The sequence below is a fragment of the Atta cephalotes genome (assembly GCF_000143395.1).
Source record: "Atta cephalotes unplaced genomic scaffold scaffold00001, whole genome shotgun sequence".
Classification (NCBI taxonomy): domain Eukaryota; kingdom Metazoa; phylum Arthropoda; class Insecta; order Hymenoptera; family Formicidae; genus Atta; species Atta cephalotes.
This window is the reverse complement of record NW_012130065.1, coordinates 3403142-3424804: the sequence shown is the minus strand read 5'-3', so window position 1 is coordinate 3424804 and position 21663 is coordinate 3403142. Positions and strand designations below refer to the sequence as shown.

General features: G+C 28.9%; 4 protein-coding genes across 4 annotated transcripts; 1 reads left to right on the top strand and 3 right to left on the bottom strand.

The window, feature by feature from the left end:
• Positions 1-934: 934 nt before the first annotated feature.
• Positions 935-6802, bottom strand: LOC105622634 (mitogen-activated protein kinase 14B-like). The gene is given in 11 exon segments (XM_012204083.1): positions 935-1014; positions 1090-1263; positions 1343-1390; positions 1393-1420; positions 2570-2649; positions 3123-3194; positions 3333-3495; positions 3572-3713; positions 3787-3845; positions 4072-4201; positions 6699-6802. Coding segments are annotated over 11 exon segments (1080 nt in total).
• A 2648-nt stretch (positions 6803-9450) lies between these two features.
• On the top strand, positions 9451-11809 carry LOC105622525 (ATPase ASNA1 homolog). The gene is made up of 6 exons (XM_012203977.1): positions 9451-9575; positions 10124-10332; positions 10641-10743; positions 10892-11042; positions 11169-11477; positions 11643-11809. Exons 1-6 carry the CDS (start codon positions 9451-9453, stop codon positions 11760-11762), a joined length of 1017 nt encoding a protein of 338 aa, XP_012059367.1. The 3' UTR covers positions 11763-11809.
• A 70-nt stretch (positions 11810-11879) lies between these two features.
• Positions 11880-14041, bottom strand: LOC105622419 (2-amino-3-ketobutyrate coenzyme A ligase, mitochondrial). The gene is made up of 7 exons (XM_012203869.1): positions 14023-14041; positions 13746-13951; positions 13343-13629; positions 13031-13237; positions 12760-12952; positions 12472-12649; positions 11880-12306 (listed from the first exon to the last, which is right to left on the bottom strand). Exons 1-7 carry the CDS (start codon positions 14039-14041, stop codon positions 12152-12154), a joined length of 1245 nt encoding a protein of 414 aa, XP_012059259.1. The 3' UTR covers positions 11880-12151.
• A 2437-nt stretch (positions 14042-16478) lies between these two features.
• Positions 16479-19193, bottom strand: LOC105622312 (nicalin). The gene is made up of 7 exons (XM_012203767.1): positions 19019-19193; positions 18744-18931; positions 18034-18363; positions 17735-17944; positions 17221-17625; positions 16751-16971; positions 16479-16617 (listed from the first exon to the last, which is right to left on the bottom strand). The coding sequence occupies exons 1-7, from the start codon at positions 19191-19193 to the stop codon at positions 16479-16481; spliced, it is 1668 nt and encodes a 555-aa protein (XP_012059157.1).
• Between the last annotated feature and the right edge of the window lie 2470 nt (positions 19194-21663).

Here is a 21663-nt window from a genome sequence, read left to right as displayed (position 1 = left end):
ATGAAGGATGCAATGTATATGTGCATTATAAAATAAATGACAGGTTTAAAATGAAAATGAGGTATTAAATCTCATCAATTTCAAATATATTTTCGTACATATTTCTTTTTTCGTATCACACATTAATAGTATAAATATAAATTGTCCATTTTTGTAAATTTTATATTTTATGTTTGACAAAATATCTTTTGCTGTTCATCAAGTGTGCAATTCCTAATCTATAACAATGCCTCATATATTCTATTTTATTGCTACAATTTATGTTTTCTCTATTGCAGTAGGAATTTATTTTCTTAGATTTTAGCGAATAAGTGGTCGTTTTGTTAAAGTTTGAAAAATGCGGGCGGATTTATAGTTACAATATCGTTTTTTGATTTAGTAGTAGCATAATTAAAAATAATAAGTACTACAATTAATATATTATATTATTATATGTGTTTAAGTATAAATGTTATATATATGTATATATATTTGATACTATATATTTTGATTGTATCATATGGCAAGGTTCATCATAATTTATATGATAATAATCAAATATTTTATAAAATCAATTAATTACATAATGATCTCTTTCACGGACTAAGAGAACGGATGGTTGATAAAATAACTAAAAAAATGTATACACAACAAAATTGTTGTGTAATAGATTATTGATAATCAACTGATAACTGAGTTACATAATTAAACCGTAGCGGGTTTATAATTTTCTTTTCGACAAAAATATATATTCTATCTTCTAGAAATTAGCTCGACTACTCATTGATATACTACGTTATTTATAAATTATATATACAATATTATTTTCGTATAGAACAATTATACATAATGTATATTTTTCACTCATGATCATCTATTGTTAATCTATATTATTGTATCTTACTGTGCTTAAATCTATATTACACGCGTTATAATTATTTTTAAGAAGTTGTTCTTAAGAAGTCGTTTCAATTGTTGAAGACAATGTAGGTAGCTGCTGTGGGACGAAGTTTACAACCTCATGATACACAAGTTCTATAAATGACAATAACCATTACCCAAATAATAATAATGCTCTGAATTAAAACAGACATTAGTAAAATGCATTACCTTTCCATTTCTCTACTGGAAGATCCATATCTTCGAAACTCTGATCATATGGTAGAGAAACAGGTTCATCAGTTGGATCCGCATATTGTGCAAGATATGGATGTGCTAAAGCCTGTTCCGCTGTAATCCTTTTTTCTGCATCCAATTCCAACATCAATTCCAGCAAATCAATAGCTAGACAAAAATTCGATATGATTCTACATGCATTATTCGACAAGCTTCGATATAAATTACCAGATAGTTTTTTAATTACCTAATGGATTAGCCCCACGAAACACATCTTTAAAATTTTTTTTTTTAACGGTGGTAAACTCTGTATATAATTTCTAGCCTGTAACAATAATTCAATTATGAAAAATTATAATGTCATTTATATAAATTAAACTATATCCTGCACATGTACACTATATATTATACTTTCTCTATATTTCATATATCTCTTTATCTTTATATAAATCTTCCAAAAATTTTAAATTAACATTTTTATGATAATAATAGTAAAAAAATTATTGAATTGTATAATCTGAAGCATTATAAATAAACTATATAAACACAAATATTACATATTAAATACCAAATTGAGATAGTCAAAAGTTAGTTTTAAAAAGTACACATTTGTATTTCTTTTATGTATGCATAATAATTATATTTTAAGTTTTAATACAAAGTTTAATATATATGTAGATTTAAAAAACAAATTTACCTCTTGACTAGTAATTTTGCTTAATGTTTCTTCTGTGGGTGTACCACAGAGTACTAACACTCGTGTTAGGTGATCAATGTCTGCTTATGGTTAAGGTATGTTTGGAAAAGCAGTTATTAAATAATAATTAAATAATAATTAAAAATAATAATTAAAAATTTTATTAACGCTAAATACATAAAACCATTCCCACAACTTGCAAATAATTGTATTTAAAGCAAGCTGCATACTTGTTATAAAGCAGCGTGAATTATAGCTTTAAATAGACATCAAATGTGAAAAATTTAACTTTATACATATTTCATTAATACGCTATATTTGCATATATTAAATTTCATGTACAATTTAAATCTTTTTTTGTTAAGGTATACTATATGTTATAACTTTGTACTTAAAATCTACGTTGCTTGAAAATTTTTCATTTAGTATCTGTTAAGGCATACTTTTATGTGATAACTGATGAACTTTGAACTTGAAATCTATATTACTTGAAATTTTCTTATTTAGTAATTATATGTAAATATATACTATTTTTAATTATTTATAAATATAAATTATCAAAGTACAGATTATTTGTTACTAGAACATTGTATTAAATACTACGTCAATGTTAAATCCAAGAATTTGCCAAGATGTAATATTCATTTTCATTATTTATTTTACAGGTTAACAAGAAAAAGAAAAGGTCAAACATAATTCACATTTTATGTAAAATGTACAAACGTGCATATTTCATGCTATAGATAAAGTAATTACGGTAAAATAATTAAAACTTACCGATTCTGACGATATTTTTTTCATAAACTCGTCTCGTGGAGTACCCAAAATTTCCATAATTAAATTCAGTTGATGAATATCTGCTCTTGCTAAGGCTCCACTATATTTTTCTTTAAAAACACTAAATATCCCCTTTGTTAAAAATATCTATTATTTTTTTTAAAAGCAATATGCTACATATTCTAAATATATCATTAATATTCTTATTTATAAAATTTTTATACTTTACTCATGCTGAATCTGCAGACAACTTTTAGATCTATGATGCAAAATGTAAGCAAATGGCTTTCTAAAAGCATGTTAAGCAGAAAATATGCATTGATATTAGATTTAAGAGTTCAATGCAGCTATGGGATATTAATTACAATAGATCCTTAGCAAAAAGCATATTTAAAGGATATTGCAACTAGATGAGATAAATGGAAATATTTGTCAAGACTGATTAATGAATTTGTGTTAAAAACATACATCTCATATACTTTATAAGAAAAAGATGAAAATAAAAGACTAAATTAAAGTAATACAACAAAAACATCAATAATGACAAGGATACGATCTGTTCCAGGAAATAATGTTCTTCCAGTTAATAGTTCTGCCATAATACATCCAACTGACCAAATGTCAACTAAAATGTACAATAATAGTATTACAGCATTATATGATTTATGTATCATATAAGATAAAGCAGATAAGATATATATCGCTTTCTCTCTCTCTCTCTCTCTCTCATTCTCTTTTTTCTCCCTCTAATATAATTACTGACCTGTTTGATTGTAATGCATCCAATTAAGCATAATTTCAGGTGCTCTATACCATCTAGTGGCAACATAGCCGGTCATCTCGTTCTCTGTTGGCCTGGCCAAACCAAAATCCAATATTTTCAACTCACAATCCTCATTAACCGCTATGTTAGATGGCTTCAAGTCCTATTGATCAAATCTATGAGGAAGTGCTTCTATACTTTTAACATTTTGTATAAATATATGCGGTGCACGATCGTACCCTATGTATAATTCCTGCAGAATGAATATATTTCAAACCACGGAGAATCTGATAGACAAGAAATTGCACATGATCATCAGAAAGCTTTTGCGTTCTGACAATGTTATTCAGGTCGGCGCCCATTAGATGTGTGACTAGGTATCTGTATAAATAAATAACATAATTAAAATATGAATAAAGTAAGATTAATCTCACATGACAGATGTGATACTTACACATGTTGAAAATCTTCCAAAGACGAAGACGGATGGAATACATCTAACAATCCTATTACCTATAAGAGAACAACGCATATCTTTAAGATTAACTACAAACAGGGATTGATTACAGAATGCAATCCACTTAAATCTATAAATGCTTCAAAGCATTTTTTTTAACAATAAAAAAAATTGGTACTAGTTATCTTAGATCAAAGAATGGTTCAAAGCATTTATATTAAGCATATTATATTATATTAAGTGAACAATAGACAAAATGCCTTGATAATTGTCTTTACCCACATTTTCATGATTCATATGTTTTAACATACGTAGTTCCCTGTACGTGCGTTTTGCGTGCACAGCTGACTGAAATGGCCTGGCTAACTTTTTGATCGCCACCTTTTGTGCAGTAGTTGTATCCACCGCTGAACTGAAATAAAAATATATATATATTATTTTTTTTTAGTAACACGATTCTGCTTATACTCTTTATTAGCACGATTTGAAGCATTACATAATAAACTGCATTTATTGAAAAACAGAAAAAAAAACAGAAATCTAGTTTAAATCGTGAACAAATGAATTTCACATTATTAGTATTACTTCTCAATAACATCGTATGACAAATATTCTAAGCTTATTTTCATGAAAGTGCGGGAGTTTTATGCACACGTGCATAAAACTCTTGGAATTAACACCCCCGCAATAATTATATTCCAATCGTTCTTTACGACAGAGAGAAATCACACAATGACGATCTTGCCACTCTAACGCTAAAAACGTAAACGTCAAGGTTGCGATTGATTCATGATTTCAATATCATGAAATGTTGTTCGTTCCAACAATTTTCCATTTGATCAATTGATCACGATTTCCTAATCAAGAGTTAATAAGCTATATAAGGCACAAGAAGAAGCTTTCAAAAAAGTTTAATTTTTATAATAAATTTTAATAATTTAAAATTACAAAATTTATACCAGAAGCAGATATAAATGACAAAAATATTAAATCAAATTAAAATGTCTTATTGTCAAAACCAAGCATTGCGATGTAAAACAAATCCAAAAGATAAAATCAATAAGAATGAAGAATTTTTTTGCAACTTACGTCCATTTTTCTATCAACGTACATAACTTTAATCTAAATTTTATTTACTCTTTATTTTTTCTAATTCTTAGAATTATGCTCGTTTCTATCAATATAGATTAATTTTAATCTCGGTTCAATTTACTCTTCACTTTTTTCTAGTTCTTAGAACTAGTTGAACTGAGATTAAAATTAAACTACACTGGTAGAAATGAGAAATTATGCTCGTTTCTATCAACTTAAATAGGCTGTTAAGGTTAACTTTAATTTAATAGTGTTTATCTTTTTAATTATTATAATTAGAAAAAGATTAAAGAGTAAATTAAATTGAAATCAGAGTTAATCTGATATTGGGTACCAGATCTTATCGCATTAGCGATTGGAGATTGCGAAAGAAAGTAACTATTGGCCATCAGCTTCTTTTTGATAAATCAAGAGATACGTAAACATAGACATAATCTCTAATTACTAGTGTAATACAGGTATTAAAATTATAGAAAAAGCTGAAAAGTCAATTGTATCAAGATTAAAATTAATCTTTATTAATGAAAATGAATAGACGAGAACTACAAAGAATTTTTATAATAAAATTGTGATATCTGAATTAGGTATACATTACAAAAATATACATATAATTAAAGAACGTTCTAAATTGCATAACAAAAAACTTTACTTTTTAGTCGAAAGGTCACGTTTGAAATAGATATTCTAGATAGTTAAATATTGAGATCCTATGAATTTTGTCCTTAACTTGAGCTGAAATATGTTTGATCATTTTAACTTAGACACACAATGTCTCGAAAACAATGCATTGATAAAAAATGTTTCAAATAAAAGTTTGAAGATGGCTATTAGATAAGCTACTTATAATAAAACTCAGGTTGATTTTTTTCGGGTATAAAATAAGCCCTGAATCTAATATCTAATTAGCTCATAACTTTCTCTAAATCTTACAATTTCTATTTGAAATATCTTTTTGAAGTATCTAAAAAATGCATTGTTTTCGAAACAATGTCTTTTGTGTCCGAGTTAAATATAGCCAAAACATGTTTCAGCCTAAGACCTGATTGCACCACGTTATTTTGTCTTTAAGCAAGATTTAAAATTCTCTGTCTCGTTTAAGCGTTAAAGCAAAAAAGAGACAGACACAGAGAGAGTTTTAAGTGCTTAAAATCAAAATAATGTTAGTGCAATCAAGCCTAAGTCAGATACAGAATCCATAGAATTCCTAAGATTTGACCATTTAGAATATCTGTTTTAAATGTTATCTTTTGACTAATAATATTACTTTTTTATATCACTTACAATCTAGAATATTCTCTTGTCAGAGTAATTAAATTGAATATATCAGAACTATACATTGCAACACAAAATAAGTTTAAAGAAAAAGATTGACAAGATCAGAGAATTTTGTTGTGACTTAGGTTCTATTTCATCAATATAGATTAACTTTAATCTCAGTTTAACTTTTACTGTTTATCTTTTTGTAATACTAATTCTAATTCTAAGAAAAAGATAAACAGTAAGAGCTGGTGATATACGTATTTAAGACTTCCAAGGGAATCTTGACTAAAGTCCAATTCCACCAATATAAGATTAACTTTAATCTCAGTTTTCTTAGAATTAGAAAAAGATAAACAGTACAAAATCAATAAGAGTTAAGTCGAGATTAAAGTTAATCTTACATTGATGAAATTGGGCTTTAGTCAAGAGTCTCTTGGCAGTCTCTGTCAAATACGTATATCGTCAAGGTTTTTCTCGCGCGCGCGCTCGCGCGCGTGTAACATCAGGTGATGATTGTATTAACGTTGTTCTCTGCTAATAATGTTGTCAGATCTTACCAAACTTGACCGTAGGCGCCTGAGCCCACGGGAGTGAGCAACTGATACCGTTCCGGTACCTCCCATTCCGTTCTGTTAATCTCGATCTTATGAAATTGCGGCATGCCTTCCAATTGCGCACGTCGCGTTTACTCCAATGAAAATTATGACGATGAACAACAGCGTTCTCTTCGTTTTCACATCCACCTGGATTCGATCTCTATGATGCACGACACCATATTTTCAAGTCGTTGCCGCTACGAATCCATCGCGATACAATATAGACACTGATAGACACTACAGACCGATACAGACTACAAACTATTTACTTAGATCAGAGAGGAAGAGGTGCATCCCGATTCCTAATCGATTCCGCTGCATGATCGCTGATAATCGCGCGGTCTAGTTCTCGATACTCGACATTGTTGACTGTTCGATATTTTTTCTGCGTTTGATATATCGAATATCGAGATATCTAATAAAAGGAAAGAACGATTAGAATGTTGATGGAACAGTTTTTAAACTGTTCATAAAATTTAAATATTTTAAATATTCGTAATTTTGTTAAAAATTAAATTATTAGCTTGAATTGAATGATTATTAGCTTAAATTATTAGCTTGAATATATTTTTAAATGGCCCCAAAATCTTATCTAATTAATGAAATGACTAATAGAAATTCTACGAAATCTGAGTATAAGTCGAATGTGAAGGAGAAATAACAAAAGTGTAAACGAAACTTCTAGAAAGTGAAAAGATAATGAAACGTAAACGTAATTCAGATCATGAAACGTAAAAAACTACTTTTTTTTCTCAGATACATATATAATAAATGTATACGTGTAAATAAATGTATAATACATATAATACGTATATCTGAAAAATTTTGAAAAAATTGATTGTTTAGTACGAATTATAATAATTTAAGGACTATAGCCCTTAAATTGAATTTAACCCTTAGTACACACGTTAGTTATTTTGCGTACTTTTAATATACACGGTTGGTCATTCGTGTCTTAGCTTAATTTTCATTACTTTTACAAGTATACCTATATAGAAATTATTAAACAATTTATATATATATTTTGAGATTATATATATATATATTTTTAGAAAGTATTTGTGCAGTTATATATTCAACAAATTATAGATAAATTGTTGTAACTAATACAATTAACGAAATCAGAAAAATGCACTGTTTCGTATAAAAATGTAAAACCCTGAAACAAAAATGTTTAAAGGAAAAATATTTAAAGGTTCAGTATCTTAAAATTGACATTCCAAACTACAAGAAAAAAAAATAATTCAAGTGTCGACTCCAAAAAGTTTAGTTATTAAGTAACCTAAAAATGATGTTTTTTTAATATATCATGAATGACTATAAATTGAAGATATATTGCATTTACATTTTAAAATTTACATTTAAAACAATGGATTTTATTATTGCTATTATGTTAAAAAAATTTATAATTTATTAGGAAAATGTTCTTTATAACATTAGACAACATAATATATAATATTAACAACATTTAGAACAAAGATATCAAAAATCGCGTTTATTAAGGGCTAATGTTTTAATTTCTTTTTTAATAATTCGCGAAATATTCTTGCAATACAACCGAGAATTAGATGAAGTTTTAAAGAAAAAAAAATTTTTTTACAGAAAATATATACTCTGTATACCTTGGGTCATTTGTGACTCAGAGGTGAACTTTGGAGTTATGTCAGTTAAAGCATATGAATCGAGACCGGTAACATACAAAACTTATTTTCTAGATGCCAAACTTTTTTTAGCAATAGAAAAAAGACCGGTATTTTATTAGGAGCTCTTAGTATTTCAAAAAAAAGAAATGAGCAGGACACGAATGACTCAGACGTGTGTACTAAGGAATTAAAAAAAATTTTTAACATGTTTCCAATAAAATCAGATCTGAAAGGATTAATTATCATCTTGGGCATTTTTAAATGTTTATTTATTTTTATTTCAGTTTAATTTATTAAAGTTAATCTACAATAGTGAAAGTTCAAAGCGTTCAAAGTAATACAGCAGCACTTGCAAAGTGCTATAAAAAAGTGATTATATATGCACTTTTTTAGCGCTTTGTTAAGCGTTGTGTGCTATTTGAGAGTAAATATTGGCGACTTTTTAATCACACTTCAATTAATTTAATCTACAGTGATTATAAATCAACCAGCGAAATTATGCATAACAAAATTTTTAATTATAATATATAATATTATTCGTTATTCCTATAATCTAATTTTTTTTCATGTGTTAAGCAACAAATCGTTAACAAATTAATAGTTATATAATGTTATAATAATAATATATATGATTAATAACATATTTGTTAATTAATATTAATAATAATAATAAATTATATTAATTTAAATCGGAGTAGAAGTCATAAATACAATTTCGAAAAGCTGCGTTTTTTTGCTACATTTTTTTTAATTGGAACTTATATCCGCTCACATATTTTAAAAGGAAAGAGAGAGAGAGAGAAAGAGAGAAAGAGAGAAACAGAGAAAAAAGAAAGAAAACAAGAAATATACGAAGTGCAGAAGGTGTAACTGTGACGAACACATCTTGGCAATTCAACGCGCCACGTTGTGCGCGAGCTTTATTAGTAGCTTTATTATTAGTATAGGATTGTGCTTTTCACTTTCATATTTTCCTTGTGTATATACACACTACGCGACCATACGTGACGATTATTAAGAATTATGTACTAAATTTTTCCCAGTGTGTTACGCATTATCATCATTAACACATGAGTACTGCCGAGAAGGAGGCAATGGAAGAGTACGAACCCTCCATCAGGAACGTGATCGAGCAACATTCTTTACGATGGATATTCGTGGGTGGCAAAGGCGGAGTCGGAAAGACAACTTGCAGGTATACATAACCTGGAAATGTCGTCATGTTAGTCAATCTCGATGATCAATAAAAAATCCCGTTTAATGAGTATGTTCTCATCAGATTAGCATATCAGCTGCAGCCTCGCCTTCTGTGTGCAATTGCGTCCATTAATTTTACTTTATTTTCTGTCGTGTCATTGCACTTAATAAAGTTATTATGTGTATATAATTATATAATTTGATATAACATTTATATATATTTTGATGTATAATTATATATTATATATGAATTTTATATATATATATTACATTATATATATATATATATCACATATAAATAATTTTATATATATTATTTTCACATAATTATTTTGATATAACAAAACATCCTTATAAACCTCTTCTTTTTTTCATAAAATTATGAAAAATATTCTGCAATAAACCAATTAGATTTTTCTTTAAATTTGATATTACTTTTTTATGGATTTTTCTTACAATAAAGTAAATGTTTTTGTACTATGTATCCAAGATATACATCTGCTGCTCTTTAAATAAAAAAGTTGAACTAATCTAAATTTTTTGCAGTTGTTCCCTGGCAGTACAGCTGTCCAAAGTTAGGGAAAGTGTACTTATTATATCTACAGATCCAGCGCACAATATTTCTGATGCATTTGATCAGAAATTTAGCAAAGTACCTACTAAGGTGAAGAGTTTTGATAATTTATTTGCAATGGAAGTCGACCCTAATGTTGGCATTACAGAATTACCAGAAGAATATTTTGACAGTGAAACAGGTTTGTTTTTGAAACACTTTCACTTTGGTCTAACTATAAGTCATTTTAGATAAACAGTTTTGTTAAGAATTGTTATGAATAATAAAAACAATTTATCAAATTTGAAACAAAATATATAAAATATATAATTAAAATTAATATATAAATAAAGTGATATATAGTAATAATTGCAATAATTGCAGTTGAAGTAAAAGAAATAATATATTACTTGGCAAAAGTTTTAAAGAAATTTTCTACTATGTTATACACATTATATTATAGTTATATAGTGTCTATTATATTAAATACATTAGACATATCATGTGCAGTTTCAGGAGGAGAAGCAATGAAATTAAGTAAAAATGTTATGCATGAAATTGTCAGTGCATTTCCTGGGATAGATGAGGCAATGAGTTATGCGGAAGTTATGAAGTAAATTTACAATTTTTTAAATATTTTTCAATTTTTATGAAACACTAATAATATAATAAGTTTTCCTTGTAGTGAATTAAAATCACAGATCTGAAATCTATTTTCTATTTTCGTTTTTTATTTTGATATCTTTATATGATGATTCTAGGCTTGTAAAAGGAATGAATTTTTCTGTTGTGGTGTTTGATACTGCACCTACTGGGCATACATTAAGGCTACTATCATTTCCACAAGTAATTGAAAAAGGATTGGGAAAATTGATGCGTCTAAAAATGAAGATTAGTCCCTTTATCACACAAGTTAGAATTAGTCCATTATTTGATCTAAAAAAAATTAATATACACTTATCAAGTATATATACTTATCAAGTATATCAAATATTGTTCCTGTATTATTTAAATTGAAAAAAGATTTTTCTATTATAGATAAGTTCATTGTTGGGATTAACGGATTTTAATGTGGACACATTCTCTAATAAAATGGAAGATATGCTTGCTGTCATTCAGCAAGTTAACGAACAGTTTAGAAATCCTGATCAAACGACTTTTATATGTGTTTGCATAGCAGAGTTTTTGTCGCTTTATGAGACAGAACGACTTGTACAAGAATTAACAAAATATGGTATTGATACCCATAATATTGTAGTGAACCAACTATTATTTTTAAAAGAAGGAGATATTCCTTGTCGGCTATGTCTTGCAAGGCATAAAATTCAAGATAAATATTTAGATCAGGTAACTAACATTGTATTTACGAATAATATTATTGAAATTTATTGTTTTTTGAAGTTTTTTTTAGATTTTAGTAATATTTTATATTTATCATTTTATCAAAGCACAAATCAGATAAAGTACAAGATAAAATTCTCTAAATTAATAAATATTTTTTTTCCTTTTAAGATAATGGATCTTTACGAGGATTTTCATGTTACAAAGCTTCCGTTATTAGAAAGGGAAGTACGAGGAGTTCAACAGGTCAGAGAATTTTCGGAAAATCTCGTTAGACCGTATAAACCTTAGCATTTATGTAATAAATGTTTAATAACAATATAATACTTTACACCTAATTCAAGGTTTTTATACACTTGCAACCTCGCGCGTTGGAAATTTGTATAAAAAAAAAGTACACCTTTAATATACTACTCGATTAAGATATTTGTTATTGCATGTTAATAAATTCAATGTTACATTCGCATGCACTATATATTTGCAATATCTAATTTGTACAATACAAATCAGTTTAAATCATAGCATTAATATTATGATTTATTTATTTATATAATGAAACAGAATGCATATTGGAGAAACTGAAACTTATCATTTAATATATTGAAATCAATCATTCAGTTTTTTTCTTTATTGTTACCGACAATATATTCTTATCGATTCTGTTATCAAAAATATATTTATTAAATTACCGCAAGTTCTTTTCCAATTTGTATAAAAACATTCACAGCACGATCTATATCTTCAATCGAATGCGCTGCGCTAATCTGAACACGTATTCTTGCTTTATCTTTTGGTACTACAGGATAGCTGAATCCAATGACGTAAATTCCTTTTTCTATAAAAATCATTTTCGTATAATGTGACAGAATAAATTATAAAACTTTAATAACACAACCTATAGGTGTTGTATATTTTGTCATTGATAATTTATTCCTTTAAATTCTAATTTATAATTTATAAAAGAAAAGATTTTATAATTTATATGAAAATATATACATACCCATCATTTTATCAGCAAATGTTGTTGCTAATTTTGCGTCACCTAACATAACAGGACAGATAGGGTGATTATCGCCACTGATAGTGAAACCAGCCATGATCATCGCATTTCTGAAATGCTCAGTATTACCTGCTAAACGATCCAAAAACTTTGTGCTATCCGTTATAAGATCCATCACCTACTAGTAACATTATGTTATTTTAAATTATAAATGTTTAAATGTTTTAAGATAATGTATACTGTTTACAGGAACTGAGTAATTATATATATAAGTATGATACACTTTACCTTAATTGCCGATGCAACTACAGATGGAGGTAGTGAATTCGAGAACAGATATGGTCTACTTCTTTGTCTTAGCAAACTTACAATCTCTTTTTTACTAGTCGTATAACCACCTGCCGCTCCTCCAAGAGCCTTTCCTAACGTAGAGTTAATGATGTCAACGTCTCCCAGATGATCAAAATATTCCTCTGTACCTCTGAATCACAAAGAAATTAAATGAAATTAAATCGGAGAACAATATCAATCGTAAGCAGATGTGAGATTTTGCAGATACCTGCCGGTTTTACCAAAAAATCCAGTGGCATGGCAATCATCTACGAATGTGATAGCGTTATATTTTTTTGCAAGCTCGATTATTTTCGATAATGGTGCAACAGTACCATCCATGGAAAATACTCCATCAGTTGCAATAAGACGCAATCGTGCTGATTTATTTTCTTGAAGTTTATTCTCCAAATCCGTCATATCTCTGTGTTTATATCTTGAAATTGCGAATGAAAAAAGAATAACTTAACAGATCGAATCAACAGTAACAGAAAATGTCGTCAGACATTTGGCTGGCGAATCTTAACTGAACAAGATTTACCTGTATCTTTTCGCTTTGCACAATCTTATCCCATCAATAATAGACGCATGATTTAATTCATCACTTATTACCACGTCGTCGGTAGTTAATAAAGTTTCAAAGATACCAGCATTCGCGTCAAAGCAAGACGCATAAAGTATCGTATCTTCCCTGCCATGAAACTTAGAAATTTTCCTCTCTAATTCGATATGTATTTCCTGTGTGCCACATATAAATCTTACGGAACTCAAACCAGCACCATATTTATCCAATGCAATCTTTGCTGCGTTGATAACATCCTTGTTATTCTACATTTAATAAAATCTCGCGTCATTTAATTTTTATAAAAATACATTTATATTCCATTTAGCAAAATTTCATATTGCACGTTTGCTAGTGTTAACATTGATTATTTCCGTCTTACCGCTAGACCCAGATAATTATTGGCACAAAAATTGAGCGCTTTCTTCCTATTTGATAGTGTGATTTCCTTTTGTTGAGGCGAAGCAATTATGCGCTCATTTTTCCATGTACCAGCTTTGACTATAGTTGCTAATTCAGACTCTATGCAAGCAACTAAAGAACTTTTTATCCTGCTAGTACTCCGTTTGACATCTTGAAATTTGAAAACTACACGAAAAATTAAGTTACACAATTGTTTTAAATATTATTTTGCAAATGAATTATAAAAATAAACATACTTTTAAAATTGTTGTACATATTACACGCAGAATCATTTACTACTTTGGACTTGGATGCAGACAGATAACTGATATATTTAGATGAAAAAATGCCATAGAATGGTCTTAAAGTAGTCAAACCGGTTTTACATTTCAGATGTAATAGCATATCGCGCTAAGGATATCTTCGAACGAATTATTACTATACAATTCCTGAACATTCAGCAAGATATATGCAAAACATATGATACAAATTTTTAATTTGATGTTTTTTTCAATAGACTAATATAAATATCATCATAAATAATGGCACAAAAATAAAGAACTTTAAATGAATCTATTAAACAATTTCAATTATCACTTTCCAATGTGAGTTTATTAGTATATTTTTTAAAAATATATCTTATATAAGAGCTTTCATTTATGTTTGTTGTATTTTTGTCGTACGATAAATGTGTCTAGGACAGAGAGATCCTCGGATCTATGTATCCTATAGTCAATCAACAGGCTTGAAAAATTTATCATATGACAAAAACAAATGAAATAGTGACCTAATATTGTAAAATTGCAGGTTCTAAAAAACGTAAAATTTTCATCGAATTTAAATATTTTGTGATTTTTTTTATTTCTTTTTAGCTCTAAGGAATAAATCGATATACAGGGCATATATAACATATACACATATACGTATGCATATATATATAGTATGTACGTACGTACATATATACCATATATATATATATATATATATATATATATATAAAATAAAAATTTTTAAACAGAAAATTTATTCTCAATTTATATATATTTCATTCTTACCGTTCTGAAATAATTTTATATAAATTTCTTAATTCCCATTTATATTTTTATATTTATTTATTTGCTTTATAGTATTTTATTATAATTTATAATAACACATATTAAGTACTCCATTCTTTAACATATCGCATATTCTAAATTCCATAGCAGAAGTGATTATGAATAATACTTTGTCAAAACATTCATTTCATGTTAAAGATTAAAATAAAAAAATTATTGTCGCAGTTCGTAAATTATTTGTATTAATAGGAAGAATTTAAAAATAAATTATAAAGTTAAAAAATTTTATTTCTATACTACAGATCAACCAAAAAGTAAATTTTGTATGAATTTTAAAAATATAAAGAAAATTTTTACACATCCCATTCTCCTCTTCAACATTCCATTAAAGTTAAAGTTAATTGAAATTGAAGTTGAAATACTTTCTACTCTTCTTGATTGTACTTACATATATGTGTATATATTTTTTTTACATATATGGTATACATATATTTATCTTTCATGAAATTATGTTTTTCCTATATTCTCTTTTTTTTATAAATATGTTTTTATATATGCAACAATAAATTAAATACATGAGAAAATTTCATTTAATCATTAAAACAAAAAATTGAGTTTATTTCTAGTTCATCTTTTAGAACGTTAAAATCAATGGTTACTATCATTGATAAATGCAGACTTAAAATGTTATTAGATACCTTAAATTTTAGCTTATTTATGTATTTCCATATAACAAATTTTCCAATTTTTACATTCTCACTTGTAGTCTAATATTTCACTATTTGACGTTCATAACTTACAGTCTTTATCACTTTTCACATCATTTACAGAGCACGTAATTATAAGAAAATCTAATTTTTCTCCGTGTTCTAAATTTTGTTATTACTGGAAGTAGTTAATAAAAGGTAGCGACATGCTATGAACATTATAAACTTTGACTATAAATACATGGACTGCCAGTAGCCAACTTCAGACGTGTCGCCAAGCTGGAAGATTAGCTCCGTCCCGGACAGTAATTTTCTGCGGGAGCGGGGAACTTTGATTATAGTATATGCACATTTACGATGTGCAATGATCAATAAAGATCTCTGCTCCTCGAGGAAACTATTCAAAGGATTTTAGAATCCATCAATTTGCATGGTACTGTAACTCTATATTTGAGTCGGAAAACCAAGGAGAAAACAGAAAAAGAAAAAGAAGAAAAAGAACGGTTAGTAACAGTGCTTACTACAAAAAGCATAACAATTTTCGCATTTGAACTTGCCAGTCTTTACTGTTCGAAGGAATCTAACAATCTTCAGCTAACTTCAGTTCGGCGACACTGAGAGTATGCATTTCCTATAGCAAAAATGAGGGACTAGCAGTTCATGTGTTTATAGTCAAAGATTATAAATACGCGTAATCCCTATAATTATTTTATAATTAAAAATTCATGAAATAAATATATACACACATACAAATAAATATATACTTGGATTTAACTTTCCCCTAGCAAATACTTATAAATACGCATATAGTAAAATAAGTATATATAATAGATTTGGAGTACTTTAGAAGAAATTATTTAAGAATTAGTCAACTTTCTTACAATATAAATCGATTATTCAATTGATATTCAAAAAAGGCTCAGGTTTCTTTGTTTGTAAATAAAATAAGGTTCACGTTGTCTTGCTCTTTGCTGAAAGTCGTGTTGCCAGAGCATAAGCATGTGGAAAATTATGCACAATCATGTACAATATTCCCAAGTACAAACTTATACCGATAGTAAGAAAGAGATCAAACACAGCTGGTTTCACACTGCAAATAAAATAATTACATATTACATAGTCGATTATATATTACATAATATCAGTGTCATAAATGTATTATGAATAATATGTAAAAAATATCAGGTATGTATTATGAATAATATATAAAAAATACACTTTACCTATATACATTCAGAGTTGCTTTTGTAACATCATAAAATACAAATTCTGGATCTTGTTTATCAGGAGTATGAAAAGTAACTCTCACATCCCCTAAATATCTTGCCATTGCTTCTTTTAAAGTACCAACAAGTAAATTATTTTTATCTGCTAATAATGATGCTGCTCTTGGTTGAGAAGCAAAATAATTAAACCATAAAGAGAGTGATTCTTTTGATACATCCTAAAGATAGTAGTAAAGAAAGTTAAATTAATTATTATATTTAGAAGCATACATTGCATAAATAATATTCAACAGTTCTTAATTGTTAAATATGTGTGTACGTGCATACATGTGTGACAAATTAGAATTATAAAATTATTTTAAATATATTCTAACATTTTTTTAATATTCCAACATTTTATTTTTTATATTTAAAATAAAGAGAGACAATATGGTCAAGAACGTAAAAAGTTATAGTAATAAACGTACCAATGGACCAGCAAATATTTGACTAGAACTCAAGTTATATATATGACGCGCCAATGCTTCCGATACAATTTGGGTATGCTTATATAATCTGTCTACTTGTCCTTCTTTAGAGACATCTAATATAGTAGTTCGAATTGAATCTTCGTGACTTTTTAATGTAGATAAAGTAGCAGCTGGCAATCTTCGAATGCTGTATCTTTCATGTTCCCAAGCTAATGTCTCTTCTGCAAGATTTATCTTTTTATGCACACCATCAACATTGATAGTGTTGAATGATTGCGAAACGGTTTTAAGTTCTTTATAAAATAAACCACCCGAAGAATTCTCTTTAGGTGGTTTCGACACATGCACATATAAATTATTGCTAGCGGAAACTGTATCAAGGCATATTACATAAGCTGCATCCTAAAAATGTTTTCAAATATTAATTATATTATAGACAATTTATAATTATAATATTCATAAAAATAAATGAAAAAATTATTCATAAACATTAACATTATGATTAGATTACCTGTATAACAGAACCTTCAACCCCATCCAATTGATCTTCCAACCATTTCTTACTACCTTGATAATTTAATTTACCAGCTCCAGTTGTGATAAAAACGAGATTATATTGTGGTCTTGTTCGACCAGTGGAGTATAAAGCAGAGAAGAGTCTCGCTATTTCTAGTAGCATAGCTACACCGGAAGCATTACTGTCCGCACCGAATGACAATTCCTACAACAGCACCATATACTAAGCATATATAACCTTACAAATATCATAAATGATATAAGAAATAGAATAGTGAGGCTCATTTCACTTACAGGTGCCACACCAGTACTATCATAATATGTCACTATTGCTATGGTAGGTAATTTCTCTTCAGTACCAGTTCCAGTTAATTTACCATGCAACGTAGCAACTTTAACTTCTGTTTTAGGAAGTGCCTGTCCAGTGGTTACTACTACTTGATAACCACTAGCTGAAATTGAATTGTATATAGCTTCTGCTGCCGAACCAGCTTTTTCATCCGTGATAAAACCACCTGCGATATCATCTAAAATTATTTGAAGTTCTGAATGCCATGGTGCAAAGTACACTGGTATCATCGTCTCAGAACCATACATCATCGACTCTTCTAGACTCATAATATGCTAAAATTAATATATCATTAATTTACTTTAACTTGTAATAAACCAAAATTTATAAGGATTGTTTTTTTTCAAAGTTCTGAACCTTTGATATATGTACATTAGTCCAATAAGTGAAATGAAATAGACTATATTTGTTTTATTCCATCTTATTGCACCAGTACATGTACAGTATTATAAACCTGTTCTCTTTAGGTAAACTTTTTGTAATTTCACAGAGAAAAGATAAACTAGAAAGAAAAGATAAACTATGCAAGAAGTTTAACTTTAAAAAAAGAGAACTTTTAGAACTTTAAAAAAAAAATAAAGCTTTTAGCTTGTTTACATCCTTATTTTAGAATAAATATTTTAGAATACAGTAAAGTGTTAATCCTATTACTAACTTGCTTTTCCTCCGTCGTAAGTTCATTTATTTTCTTGGGTAAAACAATCACCAACGCACCAGCTTTACTTCTAATGGACTGGAAGACGGACGGTGTAATATCCAATATTTTCGCAACGACACAGTGTCTAGAGGTACTCCAACCAGCTAGAGACCTCGCCTCCAAGGAAATGGGCGCGCTTCGGCAACCTAATAAGCATTAACACAAGTGCGTTTCTTTGAGAATCGAGATGTCGATTTTCGGATAGATTGTCACTGATAAATCTGATATTTTACCGTGTGGAACTCCGTGCAAATCGTATTGATGCATACGAAACACAGGAAACTCATGAGAGGCAGTCACCGGGTTCACCGGAGAGATGATGATAAAGATCGGCAAAACTATTAGAAGATAGTATGGCAAATATCCCCGGCATAGCTCAGCAAAACTGTCACACTCCTCTAGCCACATATTTTCACCGAGAAGATTGATCGGCTCAAAGCAGAAATGCGATTCTCGCGCAGTTTTGTTGACCTAAATGGCCAAGTAAGCCCATCGACGGATTCGCAGCTATTCGCGGCTCTCGACCCGTGCAATAACGATGACCGGCATCAGAGTCATCAAAAATGACCAGAGAAAAACTTGAGAACCATTGAGAATCTCTGACTTGAGCTGAGGGGCCATCCTGATGTTTTACGTAGACGTCAAATCGCCCATACACTAGCGCCAGGATATCTATTTTTTATTTGAGAACTACATAGCTATGTATTGATGATAAAATAGATCGAAAATAGATGTGCGAAAATAGATGTGGTGCGAGTTCACGTTAATTGCAGTGTTAAATTGCTTTAGCAAGTATAATATATAAATTATGTAATTTGTAGATCATTTAACTTCGATTGCACCAACATTACTTTGATTTTAAGCGAGGCTTAAAACTTTCTTTGTCTCTGTGTCTTTTTCTTTAAAACGAGACAGAAAAAATTTTAAGCATGATGGAAGGAATAACATGATATGTACAATTTGCAAGCATCTCTCTCTGAATTTTCGCCGTCTCTGTCTATGAATATCGATAAGAGACTAAGGTTGCCAACTATATAAAAAACACGATGGGACAATATTCATAATTCATTTTTATTTTAAAACTATCTTAAATAATGCCTTAAGATGCTAATACAGTCCTCGGAGATTGACTTACAATATATAATTTAAGATCTTAAATGTAAGAATCAACTATGGCCGGTATTTTAAAAACCGACTATAAATATCATCCTGTATTTAGCGTATGTATTTAGAGTACTGTATTTTCACAATTGACAGCCTTAGTCTCTTATTGACATTCATAAATCTTGTGTCCACGATGCTAGAAATCGGTCCGAAATCTTGGATGAAGAAAAAAATTAACCGCAATTAATCGCAATGGTCATGTGATCAAATTATTCAAATGTGGTTTGTTAATTTTTTCTCTGTCTGAGATCTCGGATCAAATGCGTATTTTAAATAGCGAATACTTTTTTTGAGATTTAATTGGATTCAATTGGATTCAATTAGATTCAATTGGATGCAATTGGATTGAAAAACTGTATTTCCTATTCAAAGTTTTGAATTGAACATTATTCACAATTGTGTGTTTTTGCACAGAAAAAGTTAATATTATTTTTAGATTGAAAGGCATAGAGATATGCTCCATGCAATTTCTATAAATGAATAAAAATGCATTCAGGATTGAAAAGCATTCATTTTAACATTCGTGAATCAATATTTCTGAAAATCTGAATCCAATTCATTTTAATCCATTCTCATTTGCTGGGCTTGTCTACTAATTATCTATATCAGTTCTGTCCAATTTGACCTCCAGAGTCAAAACGCAAAACCATCTATGTAAAAAAATTCAATGTGAGTAAGGAGTATATGTGATTTTAGGAGTATATAATACTTATGAAGTGTTGATAAGATGCTTCGTCGCTTAGATGCGAATCAACACTTTCCAGTCTCCGAAATCTTACCCATATTATTATTTTTTTGCATCGATGGCTTTTCGTTTTAGCTTCAGAGCTTTTAAACTGTTTTTTTTAAATGTCTTATGTGTTATAACAATTCAATTTTATATTATTAATCTGTATGTGTTACGCGCGCTAAATCTTTATATTAGTGTAAAGTAATTTTCAATTTTGATTCATATAAAGTGAGATTTAAAAATCATTTCGGGTGTGTAAGTATATACCATAATTTTTTTGTATGCTTTATTAAGATTGTGATTTATATATCTTGAGAATGATTAAATATTTAAATCGTTTATAATATTATCTAAATAATATTATGTCATGTGATATAATCAATTTCCCATAACATTTAAATATACGCGTAATAGTCAATACTTATACAATGATAATTCAGTTGCATATGTATTTCGCAATATTTGTTCAGCCGAAAATTAAGACGTATACTTAGCGCGACCGCGCCGTTGCGACGCATCGCATTTGATACATGAAGTTGATCGCGATTCGCACACTGGAGATGAAGCCGTTTCGTCTCCAGCGCGCGAATCGCGATCAACTTCACGCGCCAAAAGTGACGCCGACGGCGAACACAGAACGGACCAGTTCTGAGAGTGGCAGCTCGAATCGATCAAGTGATAACTGTATTTGTCGCTTATTATGATATTTCAAAACGCGTAATTGTAGATTCGTAGAGCAGGATCACGCGCATTAATTGCCGCCGCGTTGTCGCGTCATTCTTGATGCGTGAAGTTGATTGTGTGGAAGATGAGCCGCTTCGCCATATTTGATTACATTTACGTTATATTTTCAAAACGGTGAATACGAAATAAATCGATTCCGAAACAAATAGCAACGCGATCAAGAGGTAATTGAAATTTATATTAAATTTATATTTGTCGCTCAATATTTAATTATCACGTAATTATATATAAGATTCGGTA